Below are 20,501 nucleotides of genomic sequence, written 5' to 3' on the forward strand. Positions count from 1 at the left end.
CAAAGTAAAACCATAATTGTTTTTTTTGTTTGTTTGTTTGTTTGTTTTTAAAAAAAGCTTACTAAATGCAGTAAAAACATTAATAATGACATTAAAGTGGATCAGTATATGTACAGGAATGTGTAGTGGACAATGCTGTGCAATAAACAGCTTTGTGCTCTATCAGTATCCTCGTGTGTCACCTGGCTGGTACCTCGTTAAATGCCCTCCCCCCCTAGCTGTCAGATGACCATAGGTATCTCGCGGACGAAGGGTGTCCGGTGTTTCCCGACACGAGTCGAGTGGCTCCGAGAGGGAGCAGAGCCCGACATATTCTGAACATCTTCCAAATGTTGAGCCCGAGTCGTGAAGTGCTGCTCTTGAGGGGGGCGAGGTTGCAAGGGAGGGAGACGACGAGGGAGAAATCAGGCGACGTCCGCACAGATTTTCACCTCTGAAAGCATCCCGACAGTCTGCTCCGTGAATGCACCGCAGCTCCAGCCGACCACTCAAAGGTAGGTGCGCTGCAGAGCGCCGTTTTTCTTCACATACATGTACGAATGTGTGCCTTAAACGTGGCCGGTACGTGACGGGTTAAATTCTGCAGTTTTTTGCCTGATGCGCTGTCCCGGCTCTGAGGTGGCTGATAAGACTCCGAGCTGCGGGGTTTATCACCAACTGCACGCTTTACTGGGAACGAGGAAAGGTGTGAAAATATGTTACCTGTTAAACGGTCCCGGCGTGGAGCTCGGGCTTTGTGGATATTTATTGTTCTCAATATATATATATATATATATATATATATATATTTTATTTTTTTTTTTACTCATCTTGTTTCAATTAAAATTCTCAAAAATGTAAATTGTGGATGGGGAAATGTTCATTTTTAACAACATGCAGGCTCATCTAAGCAGGTTTAACACAAATACATACTTGATTGATTTAATTATTGCTGGTAATATAATCATTATATGGAAATTATATAGATATATTTATTTTAGTGTCTCATGGTACTAGTTGTGTGGTCTATTGGGTAAATGTTCTGTTAAGACTTAAAAGCTTGGTTTATAGCTTCATTTCTGAGAGGAAGCCTTGGCCTACAGGCTGTCTCTGCCTTGCCTCTGCCTGCAGTCCTGCTCGTAAACTGTGACCATTGCTGCACAGCATCAAGACCCAACACATCCAAACAGTCATTTTTTTTCTATCACTGCACAATTATTTCATCTTAACCATGAATACATCTCACATCTTTTCTTTATCACCTCTCCCACCATGTTTGTCAATGCTGCACATAGCTCCACCAGCTCCCTTCTCCTCCACCTCCCCGCTCCTCCCTCATGTCCATTGATTTTAATGAATCTGACAGGTGCAAGCAATATGGTGGAAACCTGTCTCATCCTTTAGTTCACTGCAGCGAGCTTTGTAAGAAAATAGGTTGTCAGCTGCTACAGGCTTCCTCTACTAGATAAATTCAAAAATGATACTCCCTGGTTTCGCTTGGACGAGATTTTTGAATTTGTTTTGTTTCTTTTTCAACAAGAGTAGAGCTGCAGTGATGTTTCACCATTCTTTCTTTTGGTGAAGGGGAAACCTCCAAGCTCGTTTGACGTATGATGCAATCAAATGCACCATTTTCATCCACTCCCACATGTGTCTCTTGATGCAACAATACTTTTTTCCTTTGTTTCTTTCTTTCTTTTTTTGATGCCTCATGATTTATAAATGCCAAGCTCTGTGAAGGCAGGGTGCAGTACGTATTTCTGTGTAAACCTGCTTGAGCTCACTTGAGCTTGATCTAGCTTGCCTACTCAGCACGAGGGGGACGTGACCCCGTGTTCCCCGTGCAAAGAAAACGAGTTAAGTGAAAATGAAGGAGAAATGATGGAGGTTAAAGACAGAGTTTGCTTTGTAGTTGCCCCACATTTGCAGTCACTGAAGGCATTTCCGCCTCTTTAAAGGCCATGGACAAAGATCTGACTGTGTCTCCCGTAAGCAGGGAGTTTGGCGTTTGAAGGAACAGGCACGGGCTTTGATTTCAGAGTGGGATGCATTGGCTTGGATTATATAAGATAAGGAGGAGGAGAGGATAAAAGAGACACGATAAGAGAGAGAGTGAGAGAGAGCCAGAGAAAATTCAGAGAAAGTGGCAAATGAAACAGCTGCCCTGAGACAGGAGGCATGGGATTCGGGTTGAGAAAAGTCATAGTGAGAACACAAAATGTAGCGGAGAGACGCTGAGAAATGATACCAAGCTGTCAAACAGAAGCACAGAAAGTTAAAGAAGGCAGCTGAAGAGGACAGGGTGAGTTGAACAAGGTCACGGTGGTAGAAGGTAATATCTGTAGATGCGAAAATGGTGACAGAAGTGAGAAAACAGAAGAAAAAACAGAAAGAGAGTGAGCGGAGAGGCCAGTGAGGTGGAACGAAGACTGAATGAAGCTTGGGGAAAGGAGAGAGAAAGTCAGGCAAGGGTGGCAGATGGCATGCTAGTCTGTGCCTATGTTGGCATCCCACAGGGCAGTGTATAAATAAGATTATATTATAGCTTAATGCCCGTGTTGTCATGTGCATGCATGTTCATGCTCAGTGAAGCAGTCCTCGTCTTCTCATGTTTCGCTTCAAACGCTTAAAAAAACCCAACAAGATTTTAGATTTTTTGTGGTTCACATATCCTGCACAGAAACACCAGATTGTCCGTTGCGACTCCCTGAGACCAACTGCTGAGGCAAACAGATGGACAAACGGTTCCCCTTTCGTTCTCTTCACAGCCAACCAATCCTACGTCTCAGATTGCTGGATTAATTAAATGCTGACTTCTTCAAGGGTCAGTCTGGTTTCTTTTAGTTAGATGTCACAGTCAGTGCATGATGCAGCAGCTTCAAACAAAGGGTTCAAGCAGAAGAAAAACAAAGATGGGGACTGTTGTTATACAATTACAGTGTAATTTGAGTTTTAGTGATGAATGGACACCACTTATTCATTTGCCATGAGACAGTGTTCTGTGTGACGCAGCTCTGTTCCATATTTTATTTCAGATACAATAAAATCAGTGGGCTTTTAGGCTTTCTGCCCAGAGTGCTGTGTGAGAATGTGGCAGACACACTGCAGAGGGTTGCATGAGGCCTTCTGGGTAACAGCAGTTCTGGTTGTCAGATTAATACACTGTGAAATGCTAATTACTGTAATTAAATAATAAGGAACAACGAGAGCCTTTTTAGTATTAGGCTTTGAAGAAATACATTTTCCAAAGCCAGTTAGATGGCCGGCATACCGGAAATACATGATAAGCCTTATGGACTCTGTGAAGATGGCTGCATGCTTCATCACTTCCAGCAGGAACGGGATGTCTTGTGACGTCTGCAGTGTTACAAAGCGACACTTTAATCCTTACTGCATGTTTATTATCTGCTGCTAAGTGTGACTGTGAGCACTGCAGGTGTTCCCTCCCAGGGCCCTCCTGGGCTTTGTAAATGAAACTGCAGCAAAAATCTCTTTCGCACAAACTCTCTTGATGTGCTGCCTCTGTGTAGCAGAAGGCACTTCACATCACAATAATCCCTTCAGTGTTTCAGCTGAATTCTTCCACAACAGAGAACTTGTTTTGTTTTTTTTAAATTCCTTTGGGAAAACCAGTCGAACTGTTACCCAGATCACCTTTATACTGTGGTCACATTCAGACATTCGGGCATGTTATTAATGAGCAGCTCTTGAAACTGACCCATACATTTACATATTCCTAACAAGAAAGAGCCTCTCTGAGAAATAAATGTCTTCAGGTTAGACCTTTAAGAAAAGCTTTAAAACATAAACCTAAAACCCTGATTTAAAGCTTATGTACAGTACTGAGCAGAAATCTCGAACAACCCCTCGGTGCTCTATGGTTTGCTTCAAAAATACAAAAAAGGGCAATAATTTATTCAAACATAAATTGTCATTTAGTACTTCAGTAGAATTGTAAAAGGCTTGAAAGTGAAATTCAGTGTATAATACAGCCTGAATTCTCTTAGGCAAGCTTTCTTATAATTTCTTTAAGTAGTCTTGTGGAAGGGTTCTCCAGACTTATTAAAGGACATTAAAAGCTTTTCTTTGGATGCTGGCTGCCTTTTGTTCTGTTTTCTGTCACAGCGGCCCACATTGCTTCAGTGAGATTGAGATCCAGGCTCTGGGGAGGCCAATCAGTGAATGATATCTACCCAGGTATACTTTTAGTGCATTGGCAGTGAGTTTGGGATCATTGTCATGCTGCAATAAGCTGTTTTATAGATTAAAATTAAAGAAATGGGAACAAATTATTTATTATAGCTATCATTTATTATTATCTTTATTACATTGTAATGTCGAGACACAACACTGGCTAATCCCTTGAGTTAGGTGCCTTTTTTATCCTTGGATTGAGTCATAGGATAAGTGTTAAGTAGCCTAACTAAAACCATTGAAAAAACTTGAATTCTGAAAAAAAGGGTGGCTCAAGACTTTTTTATACAGAACTGTATGCTATTATATCCTATTTTGTCAACAAAAGTTGCATTTCAAGCACCAATTTTGTATAAAACCTGTAATTAGAACCAAGAAAATGAAGGATAAATTGAATATACAGGGACTCCAAAAGTCCCTGCATACAGTCTCTTCGCAGACAGTTTTTTTTTTGGACTGTTAGATCTTTTCTAATTTAAGTTTTTACCTGTACAGAATAAGATAAAAGAGAGGAAAGGCACTTTCAGCCTTAGAGGTATTGCCTAGAGGTTCAAAAGATGTTCTTTTACATAAATAATTAAACAAATTCATACATATATTATGAGGTCAAAGATGTACACATTTCAATTTATCATGATCTTTTTAAAGTATATAGCTAGTGTGCTACTAAACACTGCACTGTCAAGCTGTGGTCACTGCAGGTGTTTTCTCCTGGTCCTCCTGGGCTTTCAAACACCATAGGATGGTTATTTTTGCTGCAGCCCCCTGTTGCGTTGCTTCTGATGTGTCGGCATGAAAGCCAGCCATTCAAACCATCAATATCAACTGAGCATTGCTGTAAATTCTACTCAGAAACCTCCACAGGGTCTCGTAAAAATCATCATTGTCTTGTTGATTTTCTGGTTTTAGATGTTTGCTGTTTGAGGCACTGAACTTAATGAGTTTTCATGATATCCAAGTAATTTTCCTACTTAAATATAAACTATGTTCAAGTATGAAGGAAAATAAATACCTTTGGCTTTTATTGTGATTTAATCTGAACATAATTAATCTTCCCTTTTCTTTCCAGACGCTAAAGAATCGACTATGATGGGGACATTCAGAGTGATCGTGCTTAGCCTTCTGGTCACCACGGGTAAGGCCATTGTCAGCATGTTTTGTTTTTGACAAAACATGCAATTAGATGTTATATTAGTAAATTTTATGCTATAAGAGGAATTAGAAAATTTTATTTAAGTTTAACTGATGAAAAGGTTGTAAAATATTACTCATATCAGTTTAACTCTAATGCTCTTTTGTCTTTGTTTGCAGCTCTTTCTGCCCCCTTAAAAGGTAAAACGTGTGTCTGAGAGATACTTTTTGATTTGTCTCATATATATTGTGAGCTTTACTCTAATGTTTGTTTCTTTCTTTGCTTTATCCTCCATAAAAACCAGCTGATGAGGAATCTTACACCTTATTCCACGGAGAGGATTTCCACATCCTACTACCCTCCCAAAATGTGGAGGTCACGTTTCATAACAAGTCTGCTCCTCGGTCAAAGGATGTGCACCTGATGAGGGAAGGCAAAGTGGTCCACAGTCGGCCTAAACTTGACCGCAGCAACACCCATCTCCTTATAGAGGCTGTGGGTGAGGGAGATGAGGGCGTGTACACCGTGAAGAATCTAGAGAAGCCAGACGATGTCAAACGCATGTCGCTTACAGTCCGAGGTACAGAATAACAAGACAACCCACAAAATCACACCTGAATTAAATACTGTTTTTTACTGTATTTTTACAAATACAGTAATAACCACATAATTGATTGTCATAATTGATATAATAACATAATTGATACTTGATTAGGAATTAAGACGGCGAGTAACACCAAGCTGCTACTAATCAAATGCACTTGATTAACTGATCATCAGTAAGTGTGAACGCTTCTTCGAAGGCAGAAGTTTGCAGGTCTGCAGCATCCAGGTGTTTAACACACTGCCATGGAGGAAAGACATCAGACAAGCATTATAAGGTTTATTAGTGAGAAAGATTATTCACAAGTGGAAAAAAGTCAAGACAGTTGCCAATTTTCTCAAGAGAGCAAGCTTCAACAAGTTCAGTCCAAGGTCGGAGACACTCCAAAAAACCCAAGAGCTACATCTCAGATTGTACAGGCCTCAGTTAGTTAGCATGTTAAATGTTAAACTTCATGAAGTACAATTAAAAGAGACTAAACAATTATGGCTTGTTTGGAAGGGTTGCCAGGGGAAAGCCTTTTATCTCTACATAGAACACGGCAGCATGGCTTTGGTTTGCGGTGGCATCTAATCAAAACACACCTCGTGCCAACTTTCAAGCATGGTGGTGGAGGGATGATGATTTGGGTTTGTTTTGCTGGTAGAGGACCTGGGCACCTTGCAGTGGTTGAGCTGACCATGAACTCCTCTGTATACCAAAGTTCTCTAAAGTCAATCTGTTTGATAGCTAAAGCTTAGGTGAAGCTTGGTTCAAGCAACAGGTCGATGATCCCAAGCACAGCTGCAAATCTACAACAGAATGGCTGAAAAAGAAAAGAATCAAGCTGTTGCAATGGCCCGGTCAATGTCCTGACCTCAATGTTATTAAAATACTGCGGTGCATAAATGAATGCCAACAAACCTCAATGCTCTGAAGCAACACTGTAAAGAATAGTGGGCCAAATTCCTCCACGATGATGTGAGAGACCGATAAAGTCATGCAGAAAACAATTACTACAGGTTTTTACTAGTGCTCTAAAACAGCATCTGAACATCGTCAAAGACGATTAGTCACATACAATTTGTTAATATTTCCAAAACACAGACAGACACGCCTTCTTATCCCCACTTAATACCTTTAATACAGATTTTTGATACTAGGTATATCTTGCTGTTGCTACTACTTGTGCTTTCAATAATAATTTCAGCAGCTTAATAAACCTACTGTTAGCACATCCTGTTTGTCCTGTGAGAATTACAAGTTGCAGCAATGTTGACTCTGTAGAGATTAGACTTGCACACAAATGTAAAGGAGCCATTTTGGGCTGGGAGGAGGAGTGGTGGGCTCAAACCCAATATTGATAAAAGCGACCGTAGCGCAGCGCTGTGTACCATATGGACAGAGTAAATGTGAAGTCAAGTGATGAAGAGGTATGTGTGTAGAGAGTGAAGCTGCCCTGCAGTAATTATGCAGCTCTTTTACCACCAACCCACTCCGCTCTCCTTCCCCACCTTCTGGTGTCCTGTCGCTATCTCGTCTTTACTGTCTTTCACTTTATTTGGTTTGTATTACTACCCCTTCATTCCTGTAACTCTGATATTTTTGGATCCTTTGTCCTCTTTTTGCAGCATCTGTCACATCATCCTTCCTATTCTTTTTTACTCCCTTCTCAAATAAACTGTCACTCTGTCTCTGCTCATCTCTGTGAAAATTTCAGACAGTTTTCTGTCCACTTAATCAAGTGTTTTTCTCCGCTTTTATCTTCTAGATTGCACCGTTGAACAGATGGTTAAATATGGAGACAAATTCAGTATTCATTTGTCGGGGGTGAATCCTCCCATCACCCTTGAATACAGACCCAGAGCTACAGAGGCCAGGGAGACATCTAAGTAGGTGATATTTTAACCCAAGAGAATATGTAATGACATTTTGCAACATTGATGTACATTCAGTGAGACAGAGGTAACAGGAAAGGTTGAGAAAAAGCTCCTCCTCTTTGACTTTCCCTCCTGCAGACCAGGTTTGGTGGTGCTGACTGCTGCAGGGACATCACCGGAGCGCTATCAGGGTCGCGTCAGCGCCGGTGGTTCTTATGTCACCCTCAGCGGTGTTACAGATGCAGATGAGGGTAGCTACACTGTCAGGGATAACAAAGGTGGTATTGAACAGAAAGTCTGTCTCAATGTCAAAGGTGAGAGCACATATGAAGACACCTCATGCCTATGTTCTTCTCCTACACTTGGCTTGTTTTAAATGAGCTTCTAACACACACACCCCCCCTCCCCCCCTAGTTTTTATGCTGCCATAATGGCTTTTTAAAGACGGAAACATTAATGGGCTCCTGCGGGCTGATGCATTTCAGATGATCCATGGAGCTGTAAACAGACTTGTGATTTATTTATCAAATGTCCCTCCTTCTATTCTGCCTCTTTGTGTCTCAGAGCACAAAGAGTTTGTGAAATTGCAACGCGGTAACAAACTGAAGATCAACCTGATACTCAACAGCTCCATGGTGTACCTCTACTACAGCCCCAAGAGTGACTCCACACTGCGCCTGCTGCTGGACAAAGGAGAATTTACACCTGTAATTAGAGCCTTTTTTCCCCCACTATAGTCCAGCTATGACTCTTTCATTTTTGTACGTCATTTCTGTTCCTTGTTTTCTGCCATATACTGTTACAAATGTGGATGCTGATTTTAAACATGGCTTAAGTTAGTAAATAAGGTCAGCATGTGTAATCTTTCAATTTAAGGCTTTTTTAAAATTTGTATAATTTCAGTGAAAGGGAATTTCTTTTCATCGTCTCAGAAACACAGCAAACCCAACCACCTGCTGTTTAAAACTGTTATTGTAGGGAACATCTTCACATACTGATGGTGTTAGTTAGTCCTGGGGGGGGGGGGGGTCTAAGTGGCTGCCCTATGAGTATCAGATAAATAAGGATTATTTTGAACTAAGAGTCATACCAAACAACTAATCCCAGAAAAAAATATGGAGCATGAAATGAGCATAAACATCCACTTTAATTTAATAATGTTAACAGGTTGGCTTTAGCTTTAATAATTAAAACTGAGCTAATATATAGGTATTAATACAACACGATTAATGGGATTTATATTCACTCTATATGTAAAGGCAGACTGCATGAGTCGGTCCTTGATTTTATACACCTGAATTCAAAGATTAAAAGCTGCAGCTGATTATTTTTTATCCACAGGTATTGTATCTACACACTAGCTGCCATTTACAAATTATACCCTATATTGTGGTGTATAATATAAAAATATATACATGTTATTATGTACAAAAGCATAAAAAAGCATTCATTTTTCAAACATATTGTAAAAGCAAATTTCATAACTGCTATTGTAATTATGTGTGCCTCTTGTTGTTTACGACATTTACCCATATTCTTCTTCTCATTATTTGTAACCTGCTGAATAATTGCAGCTTTTCTAAGTTCCTGTGCTGAAGGTCAGGCTGTTTTATAGCTGATAAATGCTTCTAACAGACTGTGTGTGTTGTTTATGTTACTTAAGAGCTAAATCCTTGTATCAGTCAGTATGGATAGGTTTGTATTCCATTTCTCATCAGTCAGTCATGTTTAATGTTTATTGCTCTAATCAGGATTTCTGTATTTGATACCAAGTGTGAAAATGTTTGTTTTTTTACTCTAGGCCCAAACAGAGCTGGGTTTCGAGAACCGTCTGTCTCTGGAGGGCTCACTGGTCATTCTGGATGACGTCAATGATAAAGATGAAGGCCTGTTCACGATTAAGGACCTACAGAATTTCACTGTGTCTACTGTCTTCTTGGAAATGAAACGTAAGCAAGGAGTGGGGGAAAACACTAATAGACTGGGTTGTATTGCTGTTTATGCTGGTAAAAGGTCATTCCATCTAAAATGCACTGGATCTGAAAAATCCCCCTAGCTGAGCCCTACAAAGGGAGCTGATTTGTTTAAAGTCATGCAAAATGTTGGCTTCAAAATTCAAGTTCAAAATTTGTAAATTCAAATTTGGTGTTTTTTGATTCACCTTATTTTCCTGCATTTTTAAGCCCTCAATGATAACATTTCTAACATGACTTTAAATTAGAAGACTGTGAAGACTGTCTTTGGATGACTGTTATGTTAGTTGGTAATTCTAGGTTGACCATAGGTGTGCATAGAAGCATAAATGGTTAACCGTGGATGTGATCTTAATTTCACAAGTGTTTAATAAAAGTAAAAATGTTTAAAAATATGTAGAAATTAGACATTTCATATGCCTTACCCTGTTTTTACCAGCCACCTCTTCCACGTGATGTTATGACCCTTTAAAGTTTACCCAAAATATAATCTTTTAAAACTTTTCTCCAGTGAATTATCGGAGAACGATAAGTCACCATAGGCAATACATTTTTGCTCATTTTTGCTTAGATTGTGAATTTAGGTGTGAATTTAAGCCATTTAAGCTTTTTAAAATTAAATGTGCAATTCAGCCCTTAAAATGTCATGTGGTTATCTCCTGTACCTATGAAGTCATGAGGGCTGAAAACTTCTGGAATTTGTCTTCTGTATGCAATAGAATTTCAACACATCAATGAGAAGTCGGTTGAAATATTAATATCTCCTCTTTTCTGCCGTGTGTCCTTGTAGCCTATAAGCTGGAGACACTGTATGTGGCCATCATAGCCCTGTTGGGCCTGCTGGCTTTCCTTCTGCTGGTCTGCCTGCTGTCCTGTCTGATCAAAGTGAAGAAAAGGGCCAAGAGGGCTGCCGCCCTGGAGAAGATTGCCCAGAACGCTGGAAAAGAGGAGGAAGGAGAGGCCTTCAGACAGGTTGGAGAAAAAAATACACTACTGACAATGTGATGAAGAGCATAAGGATAGAGTGTGCTCGGATATAATGACAAGTTCTGCTCTGTGTACGTCTTCAAAGGTGGTCAAGAACATCACCAAAATGAGCGAGGAATCCAAGCATTCCCAGGCTGACAACACGGAGAAGTCACAGAGCACTGAGGTGGATATTAAAGTAAGGAAATGTGTTATTTCCCACTTAAAACTGAGTCACTGAGGTTTCTAATGATGTCTCAACTCTTATGCTGTTCTAAGCGTTTACAGAGAGTCGCAGCTTATTCAGAACGCTACTGCTAGAGTCCCCACTAAGATCGAGAAAGCGGATCACGTCAGTCCAGGTCTCAGATTTTTGCAGTGGCTTCCTATCTGACGAAGAATGGATTTTATACTATCACTATGATTTTCAAAGGCTTGAATGATTCAGGGCCAAAATACTTTTCTGATCTGCTGCTGTGTTATGAGCCGTTCTGACTCCTCAGGTCTTTTGGGATAGGTCAAGCAAACAAACAGCCAAACATGTCAAAGCATCTTTGAGCTTTGCCGTTTTTATGCGCCACATCTCTCGAACCATCTCCCAGAAAACCTGAGGCCTGCCCAAACTCTCAGTTCTTTTAAATCAAGGCTGAAAACATTTCTTTGCCACTGCGTTTTACACCTTACCTTAAGTTACATTTGTTAAAACCTTGCATTGCACTGTAGCTTCGCTGTGACATGTACTCTCCTATTTTATTCGATTTTAGCTTATTATTATCTTCCAGTTTATTTTGTGGTTTTAAATCTTTTGTATATGTGCCTTTTTATATCCCCTTTTTATATCTAATGCAACTTTGAATCAATTTGTTGTTAATAGACACAAACAAACTTGCTTGACCTTGTCTTCCTACCCTCAGGGTCTCGAGGTTTCCTCTAAAGAAGTCGGAGTTGGTAATCTAGAGACCAGTGACTCTGGCGTTGGCTTTAACACTGCTCTCCCCCTGGACACTGACACTGAGGCCCCTGATCAAATCCCTGACTCTGAGGCTGTAAGCATCTCTATTGCTCCTGAAACCAAACCAAGTCCTCCGCCTGCTGCCGAATCCAAGCCAAGTGCTCCACCAGCTGTGGAAATTAAGCCCAGTCCTGTACCTGAAACTAAAGTGACCCCAGCCCCTGAGACCAAGAAAACTCCTGATAAACCTGTGGAGGAAAAGTTGGATGTGCCCAAAGGAGCAGATGTTAAACCTAGTCCAGCCCCGAGCCCAGAACCCCAGGCTGATAAAAAACCTGCGCCCAGCCCAAGCCCAGAGCCTAAACAAGCTGTTCCCAAAGCCACCACTCCAACACCTGAGAGTAAGAGTGCCCTTACTCCCACCCCTGAACACCCCAAGCCAACCACACCAGAACCTATTACCAACGGCACGCCCGAGCCTGGACCGGATTCCAAACTGAGCCCGGATCACGCTGATATTATCAAAGGCTCAGCTCCAAAAGCAGTCGCTCCTAAAACCCCTGAAGTGGAGCTGAAAGCTAGTGGTGCCATATTGGAGGCGGGCAAAGATGGCACCGTAGCTGAGGATTCAACTACTACCACCTGAGAAGTGCCCCTTCAAAAACACAAAGGAAGCCCCACAGATCTTCTCCACCGCTCACCACTACTGTAGACAATCGAACACCCCTTACCAAATGATGAGGAAACCACTGCAGCTGGGGCGAGGACCTCGATTTAACATGTCTAATGCCTGAACACAGTATTACCTTGATAATCTCACTTATCTATAACTAACACTTAAACCTTTGAGACTTTCTGGCTCAGAAACACTTCACATAACAAACGTGGCTTTTGATTGTTAAACATTTTAGTTGTACACGCCTCGCAGCCTTGTTTTTCTGTTCATTTTTAAAGTTAAACTGCCAAACTGCAAGTTCAACCCTTTGCAGAGTTTACAACTAAAATGTTTACTCCACATGAGGTCTTTTTCTAAAGTATCCTAAAAGGTTTACGACATTTCATTGAAACAGCTCACTACAACAGCTTATTTGACCCTAACTAACCATCATTTCTCATTTTGACGCTTGTTCCTCTAACAGCACATGGATGAAGCAGATAAAATCTTTCAGCTGGTGTCATCTTAAGCCTCTTAAAATATGTGATGGCACCGATATCATCAAAATGAACTAAAAACCCCATCAGATCACACTGCTGGTGAAGTTTTATACATAGCTCAATTTTGGATTTCATTCACTTGAGCCAGTCCTCTAGAAACATCCACAGTGCATTATCGCATTAACCATACACGCACGCATACTTATACTAAAAATACTAACCACATTATTTCTAGTCTTTGAGATTGAGATTCACACATCCCAGTGGAAATTTCAGACGATTAAATTGTGTTTTGCGGGCTGATCCCTCAAGTCCGGATCATCCACTTTATTGTCTTTGATCTGGATTTCCCCGTAGCTCCATAAAAATCCCAGCACTCTTACAGTTTAATGGGAAACTCACAACAGCTAAAACTTCCAGCAGCTTAAAGGGACCACCCCGTGCCTGCAGTATGAAATATAAAATCAAAGTGGTAAGTTCACATAGTTAGAACATGATTCTTATGCTCTTTTTTCCTTCATTCTTTCCTCTGCTGTTATCACCACCTTCTTTTTTCCTTTGCCCTTGTTCACTCTTCTTTTTTTGTTACTACGACCACCAAGGAGGCTATATGACTGATTTGGTTGATTGATTAATTTACAAAAGCTATTAGTGGATTCATGTGACAATTTTAGAAGAGCTGGGCTTGGTCCGTCTTAGAAGTGATCAGTTATTGAATGTCATCCAAATCTGGATCCAGGGACTTTTGAAAAAAAAATTCCTCAGCATTTTTTGTATTTCACCCCATATCGTCACAAATAAAAACTGCGAGACTAATTCGGAGATAATCATGCATTATGTAGAGGGGATTTTAGCCTCAGTGGAGGTCTTTCACTTCTCCTTCCTTTCTTTATCCTCACGCCCCTTTCTTCTTCTCCCTCATTCTGCTTTCATTTGCTTGCTTTCATTTTTGCTCGCTTACATAAATGCTGTAAAACTTGGCAGAAACAAAATATTTATGCCTCACTGGCTTCAAAAGCCAGCAGTATGAAGCCTTCACCGAATCCATGACACTGTCTGTGTAGAGCTGACCTGGTATTCAGGATGTCCACTCAATGCAATTTCAGCTGAAACTCTTTTGGTACTTATGGTAAAGAGGAGGTGTGCAGATTCGTTTTAATGTGCACGTCTCTACTTCATGTTTTAACTGACCGGTGGCAAACCAGTGACTGTCAATGTTTGATGTACTGAAACCATCAAAAAAGCATGTTGGATCAAATGGTCAGAGGAATGTAGGGAAACTAAAAGTAGATCCGTATACAGTCAGCTGGCCTTTCTTTATAGCTTTCCTTACTAAAAGAGTTTTCTTATGAGTAAATGAATATGAGGTGTTTTGTCAGCATCTGAAAAAGCCATAAAATGAGCTAGATTTAGATGTCAGATTTGATACCAAGAGCAACAGAATAAATAAACTAAAATTAAAAAAAATACAAAATACAAAAATACAAAAATAAACTTAAGGTGCCTCAGCATTAGATGGGTTAACAGCATCAATAAGTCAGATGTATTACACATGGACAAAGGTCTTTTAATGTAACATGTGTACAAAGACGTATACGCCTGCTCTCCAGCCTGGATCTGTGTGGGAACCACAACGCTATTTGGCAGTACTAACAAAGCTCTTCATATAGATACACACAAATACAGACACACATGTAAAACGCAAACATGGACTCCAGCCTTGTAAATACTGCATGTGTATGCAAGTGTAACCCCTCCCCACCATGAGGCTGAATGTTTTTAATGTGTCATACTTAATATTAAAAAAAGAAAATCATTTAAATTTCTCTACAAACTTAAATCTAATATATAAATATATATATATAAATATATAAATATACACAAACATACTATATATACTAATATTCACTAATGTATTGAACTAAATCAACTTCCAAATATTGTAAATTCCCATCGAGACTGTATTAGCCCATTTTAGACCAGTTATTATCCGCTGCTGTCAGCACACCGTATCTCTCACACTATTTACATATTAATAATGTTTAACCAGTGTCATTTACAGCATTGACTGCAGCATGCCCACGACATGTTCCGCTTCTATCGTCCAGACGTTGTGTCAGTGTGCGCGAATACAGGAGTGGTGTTTTTAATGTCGCCATCGTTGTGTGTGTTTTAAAGTCCGTATGCCTATGATGCACGTATCTATAAGTGCGCGTGTGATTTATGAGCGAACGTGTGCTGAATCTATGCACAGGGAGTTTGTACAGAAAGGAAACTCTTATGTGTGCTTCTCCATTTGTTGTGAGCAAAGTATCCATGTGCCTGCTTCAGTCGTCTTGCAGTGTGAAGAGAAAAAAACAAAAAGTGCAGTGTTTAAATCATGAGTGTGAATGTGATGGAAGCCACAAGAATATTGTAAAAACGTATTGTAACTCTGAGATATTCAAGTGACTCTTTGTCTTTGTTTTAGTGCCTAAAATGTATATTGGATAGTTGGCCTGTGCTCTGTCGTTAGCCACATCCTAATGGCACCATTTTAGTGAGGAGGATGTTCACTGATACAGAATATGCAGTTTGCACACCTGAATGAACAAAGCAAAAATTGCCGGCTAACCTAAGATGTGTTAATGTGAAAGAAATGTGTGTGATCAAAGTGATTAGAGCCTGACCGATATATCACCAGAAAGATTTTTCTTCAGTATTACTCAAAATCTGTGACTGAGTCATAAAATCAGCAGGGAAGTGTTTACAGAGGTCAACCCAGAAAGCTGTTTTACTATAGACTTCTATAGGACCTTATGCCTTTTTGCAACCACAGTTGTCAGCATCTGGTAGCCTTCTGGTAAATAGCAGATTCAAGGATCAATGTTTGGAACGCTAAAAAAGCTGATCTGACTCTAGACAAAAAAAAAAATAAAAAATATATATATATATATATATATATATATATACCAAGTATATATATATATATATATACACACACCAAGTATTACTTCCGGTCTTTAAACTCTTTTGTTGGTTGGGCTCTAAAAGAGATGAAAAGAGTCTGATTTAATTGTAGGCAGCATACAAGCAAAGCGTGTTTCCATTAACAGTGTCTATGGGTTAGTTTGGAGATGGTGAGTGAGTTCATGATAGCAGCAGATGAATGACAAAGCTTTGTGTGGGTTTGGGTTATGTTGTTGTGAGTGGTTAATGAGAGGTGGCTAAAACTGCATTTTTCACACAACGCCACCACTGTGTGCTGTCAGTGATTGCAATAGAAAGCCACTTAGAGTGAGTATGAGTGTGAGAGAGGCAGACGGTGAGTGGAAGGAAGAGTTATTACAGCTAATTGGTGCCAGAGGGATTGTGGTTTCATACCCACCTCTGATTAGAAAACCCCACCACCACTTTTAAGACCACTGGTACTCCTTGCACTATGTGAGTTGTCTCTGCTCTGATCCTCTCTAATTCCTGCTCCTGGCCTGGTTGTGGTGTGATGTCCCACATGGTCTCTCTCTCTCTCTCTCTCTCTCTCTGTACTCCCTTTTTGCACAACACTTCACACAGATGTTTTGTAAAGACAATATCTTTATTTCATGTCTAAAGGAATACTAAGAATAAACAAAAGATTATGACATCTGCTGTCTTGCTGTCGTAGTTTTTCTTTCTCTGCGATTAACAACCTTTCAGAAGGACAGTGCCGTCTCAGGGCTATCCCACCAAGCGGAGAGCTATCTCACACAATGTCAGCCGTAATTTGTTGTGGGGAACACGTGTCACTTTCTGACCACATTAATCCCCTCTGGTGCATTTTGAGCTTCCATAGCTGCCCCAGGACACAGGACACAGAGCTATTTATATGTAGGCCAAAGGTAAGAACATCACAGCTCTGTTTACACCTGCTGTGGATAGTGAGGTCCAGGATGGCTGCAAATGACTACCTACAAGAGTGAAGGAAAGTTACAGAAGCAGTGACCTGTGTTTATTTCATAAACTGAGTTTTTCCATTTAAACCCTCTTTTACCAGGAAATAAGTGCATAATCAATGAGAGGGACTTTCTTCATCTTATAACGGGAGACATAATAGAATCACTGTAGCAACTATTAATTTTATTTTTGACTAGCTATTATACTTTTGAGTAAGATGTTAAGTAATCCAGTTGGAGAGGTGCTTTAAAAATGAAAAATCGTGATGAAATCATTGTCAATTAATTCTGCAAATGTCTTAATGTTCGGTTCCAGCTGAACAGCTTCTTATAGGGAAGGGATAAAGATGTTCAGTGGTGCTGTATTCTTTCCATAATCTGTGTCACATGGGTTGTAGAAGGGAAACAGAGGTACCTCCACAGTGCCCATGGAGAAGGTGTAGATTGGTGCCATGGTAAGGGCATTATAAAAAGTCACCTCCTCCTTTTCACAGTCCAAGAACACGCCAATGCGGACGAGGCAGAGCGACACCTTGATCTTTATCGGGTCTGGGTCAGTGCAGGCTAGGATAGAGCCGCTCTTCAGTGCCAAGGTCCACAGGCCGTTGGAGGTGCCTGTGGCAGACATCTCCCCTCTTGGGACGTCTTCTCTTGCCACACCCAATCTCCACGCCGTCTTGCCCCCAACCTCGACCTCCCAGTAGTGTCGCCCCGTGGTGAAGCCCTCACGGCCCAGCAAGCAGTAGTAATAGTGAAACTGCCGCGGGTTGGCCTGGAAGTCTTTTGTGTCTTTATCCTCATCGAACCAAACTGAAGTGCAGGACTGGGAGAGAGTCAGATTCGGGTGTGCTGTTTCAGGGTCAAAGGTCACTGATGTAATATCTAGAAACAGAAACAGATTGAGGACAGTGACTGCTGCTGCTTATTCACACGTGTATTGCATCGAATGAATGACATTGTATGGAAATACTTGGGTAGAGGCAGCTCTTCATGTGTTTCCATATTCTGTACTGGATGGGACCGACAAACTGGCCAGAGCGAACCTCTGTGTCCACCTCCGCTGGGAGAACAAAGCTGACCTGAGATCTGTTAGGACACAGAAGGAAGGACTGAATGGTAGGAGGTCCATCTCTGAGACAGTCTCACAGAGGCAAACTGATGCCAAACTTCCATACACACAGGATAAATGAGTTAAGAGGCAATGTCAAGATTCAGATTACTTACTAAAGTCACGCTATTGAGAAAACGTACCTTTTAATGAGATCTTGAATTTCCTACAAGAAAAGAATTCAGCCTGGATTAGTTAAAACAACATAACAACTTTTCTCATGGAAAGCTTTGTATTTGGACACATGTCTGCTGTTTGGCTTTTTGTTTCCTAAATGAGAAACTGCTTTTTAATCAAATCAATCAAATCTAATGTAATACTTATTGATCAAATAAGTGCCAGTAAAGTGGTGTTGTGTAAGGGTGGCCCTTTGTAAACATGCATTCTCTAACTGTGAAAGTGTTTAAAGAGGATGAACAATTATAGAAAGTTATTTTTACTCTAAGGCAAGTGTGTCAAAGGAGCAGGGTGGAAAACAGTGGCTCTAGATAAAGCACTGTATTGCTGCTGCTCCTCACCGCACACATAAACCCTGCCTATCAACACACCACAGCTTTGCAGAGTATAATTAGAGTCGAGCTAATAAAAACCCAAGATTAATTAACAATCACACGTCGTGTCTTCTTATTCAGTGACACTCTTCCTCACTTTGATCAGCTTAGGACTGTCCTCCTCAGTCAGCTTGTTGTTGAGCACTGCGATGGCTTTTTCCAGGTCTCGCCCTTGCCCCGCTATCTTCTTCTCTCTCTCCTTCAGCTGTTTCAGTTGCTTCTGTCTCTCCCTCCTCAGTCGCTCCAGGTCCCTCCACTCCTCCTCATCCAGGAAGCGGTGGAGGTTCTGAAACTCTGCTCTGATTTCCCTTTCTAGGTCATCAAACCTGTTCTGAAAGATAAATCAGGGAAAATGGAAAGAAAGCAATTTAGTGTGTACGTCAAACTGAAGGGTTTCTGTGTTTAACCAATGCTGGCTTCAGCACACTCAATTAGTCTGCAATAAACTAAAATAATTGTGTGTAAAAAGAGATAAAAGATAATGAATAAGGCGGGGATGGTACCTCTACTTCCACTGATTCTATGTATGTCTCTCTTTCTGCTTCTCTGCACTCATCTACCTCATGCTTGATTCTTTTAATAGCCTGGATGAGCTTTTCCTGTAACACACACACACACACACACACACACACACACACACACACACACACACACACACACACACACACACACACACACACACACACACACACACACACAAAGGAGACATAACCTTGCAGATAAAATACAAAGAGAACAGGAATCCTACTGCAAACAGTTTAAAAAAACAGGAAGCTAAAAATAAAGAATGTTCAAGAGGTAATGTATCTGCTCTCAACTGTTCCAAACACAGCAGCAGGTGGAAACCATAGAACTCGAAGCTTACCTTTTGACCACAGAGAAGGCTTTTTTGGCAGTTGTTGTTGGTGTCTTTAGTGTGGTTTTGGTACATTCCAGTTTTCTGTGTATAGGACAGAGCAGGAACAAAAAGACCTCTGTGAAATTGAAATAAGAGCGAACAATGGAGTTAGAAGGAGAGAAACAAAATTAATGACATACAGCACAAACACATCAATATGGGGAGGGAGAGCAAAGGAGCGAGAGAGGGAAAACACGCATGCCAGTACAACGAGAACAACAGTGAGATACAGTCAGACTATTAGAGCAACAAGGACGTACATCCAAGCAGAAAATTAACAAGAGGAAACGTATTGACAAGCACAGATCAGCAGCCACAGCCTGACTCGAGAAAATATGGCTCCATTAAAAGTAAGGGAGGAAATGGAGGGGTGGAAGAGACAGATGACTGGAGCTGCCAGGAGGGCTTGCTGGCTGGCTGGCTGGGTGGTTGGCAGCAGCGATTTATGGCAGCAGACACAGAGGAGTCTATTTCTGTCTGCCAGTGTCTTTGGAAACAACGAGAGGGGCGGCAAGTCAGTGAGATATTGTGTTTCATATCGGCAGTTGTTTTGCCTGGAAGGGAGACAGTGTGTGTTTATTTTTGCAAGGTGGCTCTCTGATATCTGCTTGATCTGGAAGGTGCATTAAAAGATGCTGTTTCGCTATCGGTGCCCTGCCGGGTTCTATATCGACTGCAAAGGGTGGCATCTTGAAATGTGCAGTCAGCGTTTCCCTGCCCTTGGAGAAACACTATCTGCGCCCCACTGCTTCTTCTCACTTTCTGTCTTAAAAAAACAAACAAATAAATAAATAAACTTCCCTCCAGCCTGTCCACTTATCCAAACTTTTTTTTTTTTTTTAATCTCACTGCCTCACCCACACCCCATCAACTCCCCCGCACACACTCAGGGATCTGGCTGTGGGCTACGTGCACTGAAGCAGCATCTCTGCAAAATGTTCTTCATCTATAATTCATGGTGCTGGGTGCTGGCCAGTGACTGTGCTGAACTAAGGTTGAGCAGAAAATTCAGTGCACCGCAGCATGCGGCAGGTGGAGGGAACAGGGAGATTTAATAAAATGCAGACTCTTGACGCGCATGCATGCTATGTAACTCTTGACTGAGGATAAAAGTAGCTGTAAAGCATTGCTGGCTATCAAATTTAGATATTTAGAATATAAAAGGATGTTTCATGAGCTTTTTAATCACCATTGTGATCGATTCCTAATAAATCAGGTC

At 40.9% G+C, this 20,501-nt stretch overlaps 2 protein-coding genes across 4 annotated transcripts; one reads left to right on the forward strand and one right to left on the reverse strand.

Annotated features, from left to right (window-relative positions):
* The first annotated feature begins 235 nt into the window (after positions 1-235).
* On the forward strand, positions 236-15,757 carry si:dkeyp-77h1.4 (uncharacterized). Its single transcript, XM_063485419.1, has 11 exons — positions 236-494; positions 5,243-5,308; positions 5,485-5,505; positions 5,610-5,885; positions 7,660-7,780; positions 7,907-8,082; positions 8,333-8,475; positions 9,570-9,717; positions 10,532-10,713; positions 10,814-10,906; positions 11,622-15,757. Exons 1-11 carry the CDS (start codon positions 464-466, stop codon positions 12,303-12,305), a joined length of 1,941 nt encoding a protein of 646 aa, XP_063341489.1. The 5' UTR covers positions 236-463; the 3' UTR covers positions 12,306-15,757.
* Positions 12,565-19,709, reverse strand: si:ch73-54f23.4 (zinc-binding protein A33). Of its 3 annotated transcripts, none has more exons than XM_063485420.1 (7): positions 19,543-19,709; positions 19,250-19,358; positions 18,888-18,983; positions 18,482-18,715; positions 17,977-17,999; positions 17,696-17,811; positions 12,565-17,607 (listed from the first exon to the last, which is right to left on the reverse strand). In XM_063485420.1, exons 2-7 carry the CDS (start codon positions 19,313-19,315, stop codon positions 17,054-17,056), a joined length of 1,089 nt encoding a protein of 362 aa, XP_063341490.1. In that variant the 5' UTR covers positions 19,316-19,358; positions 19,543-19,709; the 3' UTR covers positions 12,565-17,053. The 3 variants fall into 3 exon arrangements, with proteins under 3 accessions (XP_063341490.1, XP_063341491.1, XP_063341492.1); XM_063485421.1 differs by having other exon boundaries at positions 19,250-19,324; positions 19,423-19,709; XM_063485422.1 differs by lacking the exon at positions 18,888-18,983.
* Between the last annotated feature and the right edge of the window lie 792 nt (positions 19,710-20,501).

This window comes from Pelmatolapia mariae, linkage group LG10_11, assembly GCF_036321145.2.
Source record: "Pelmatolapia mariae isolate MD_Pm_ZW linkage group LG10_11, Pm_UMD_F_2, whole genome shotgun sequence".
Lineage (NCBI taxonomy): Eukaryota > Metazoa > Chordata > Actinopteri > Cichliformes > Cichlidae > Pelmatolapia > Pelmatolapia mariae.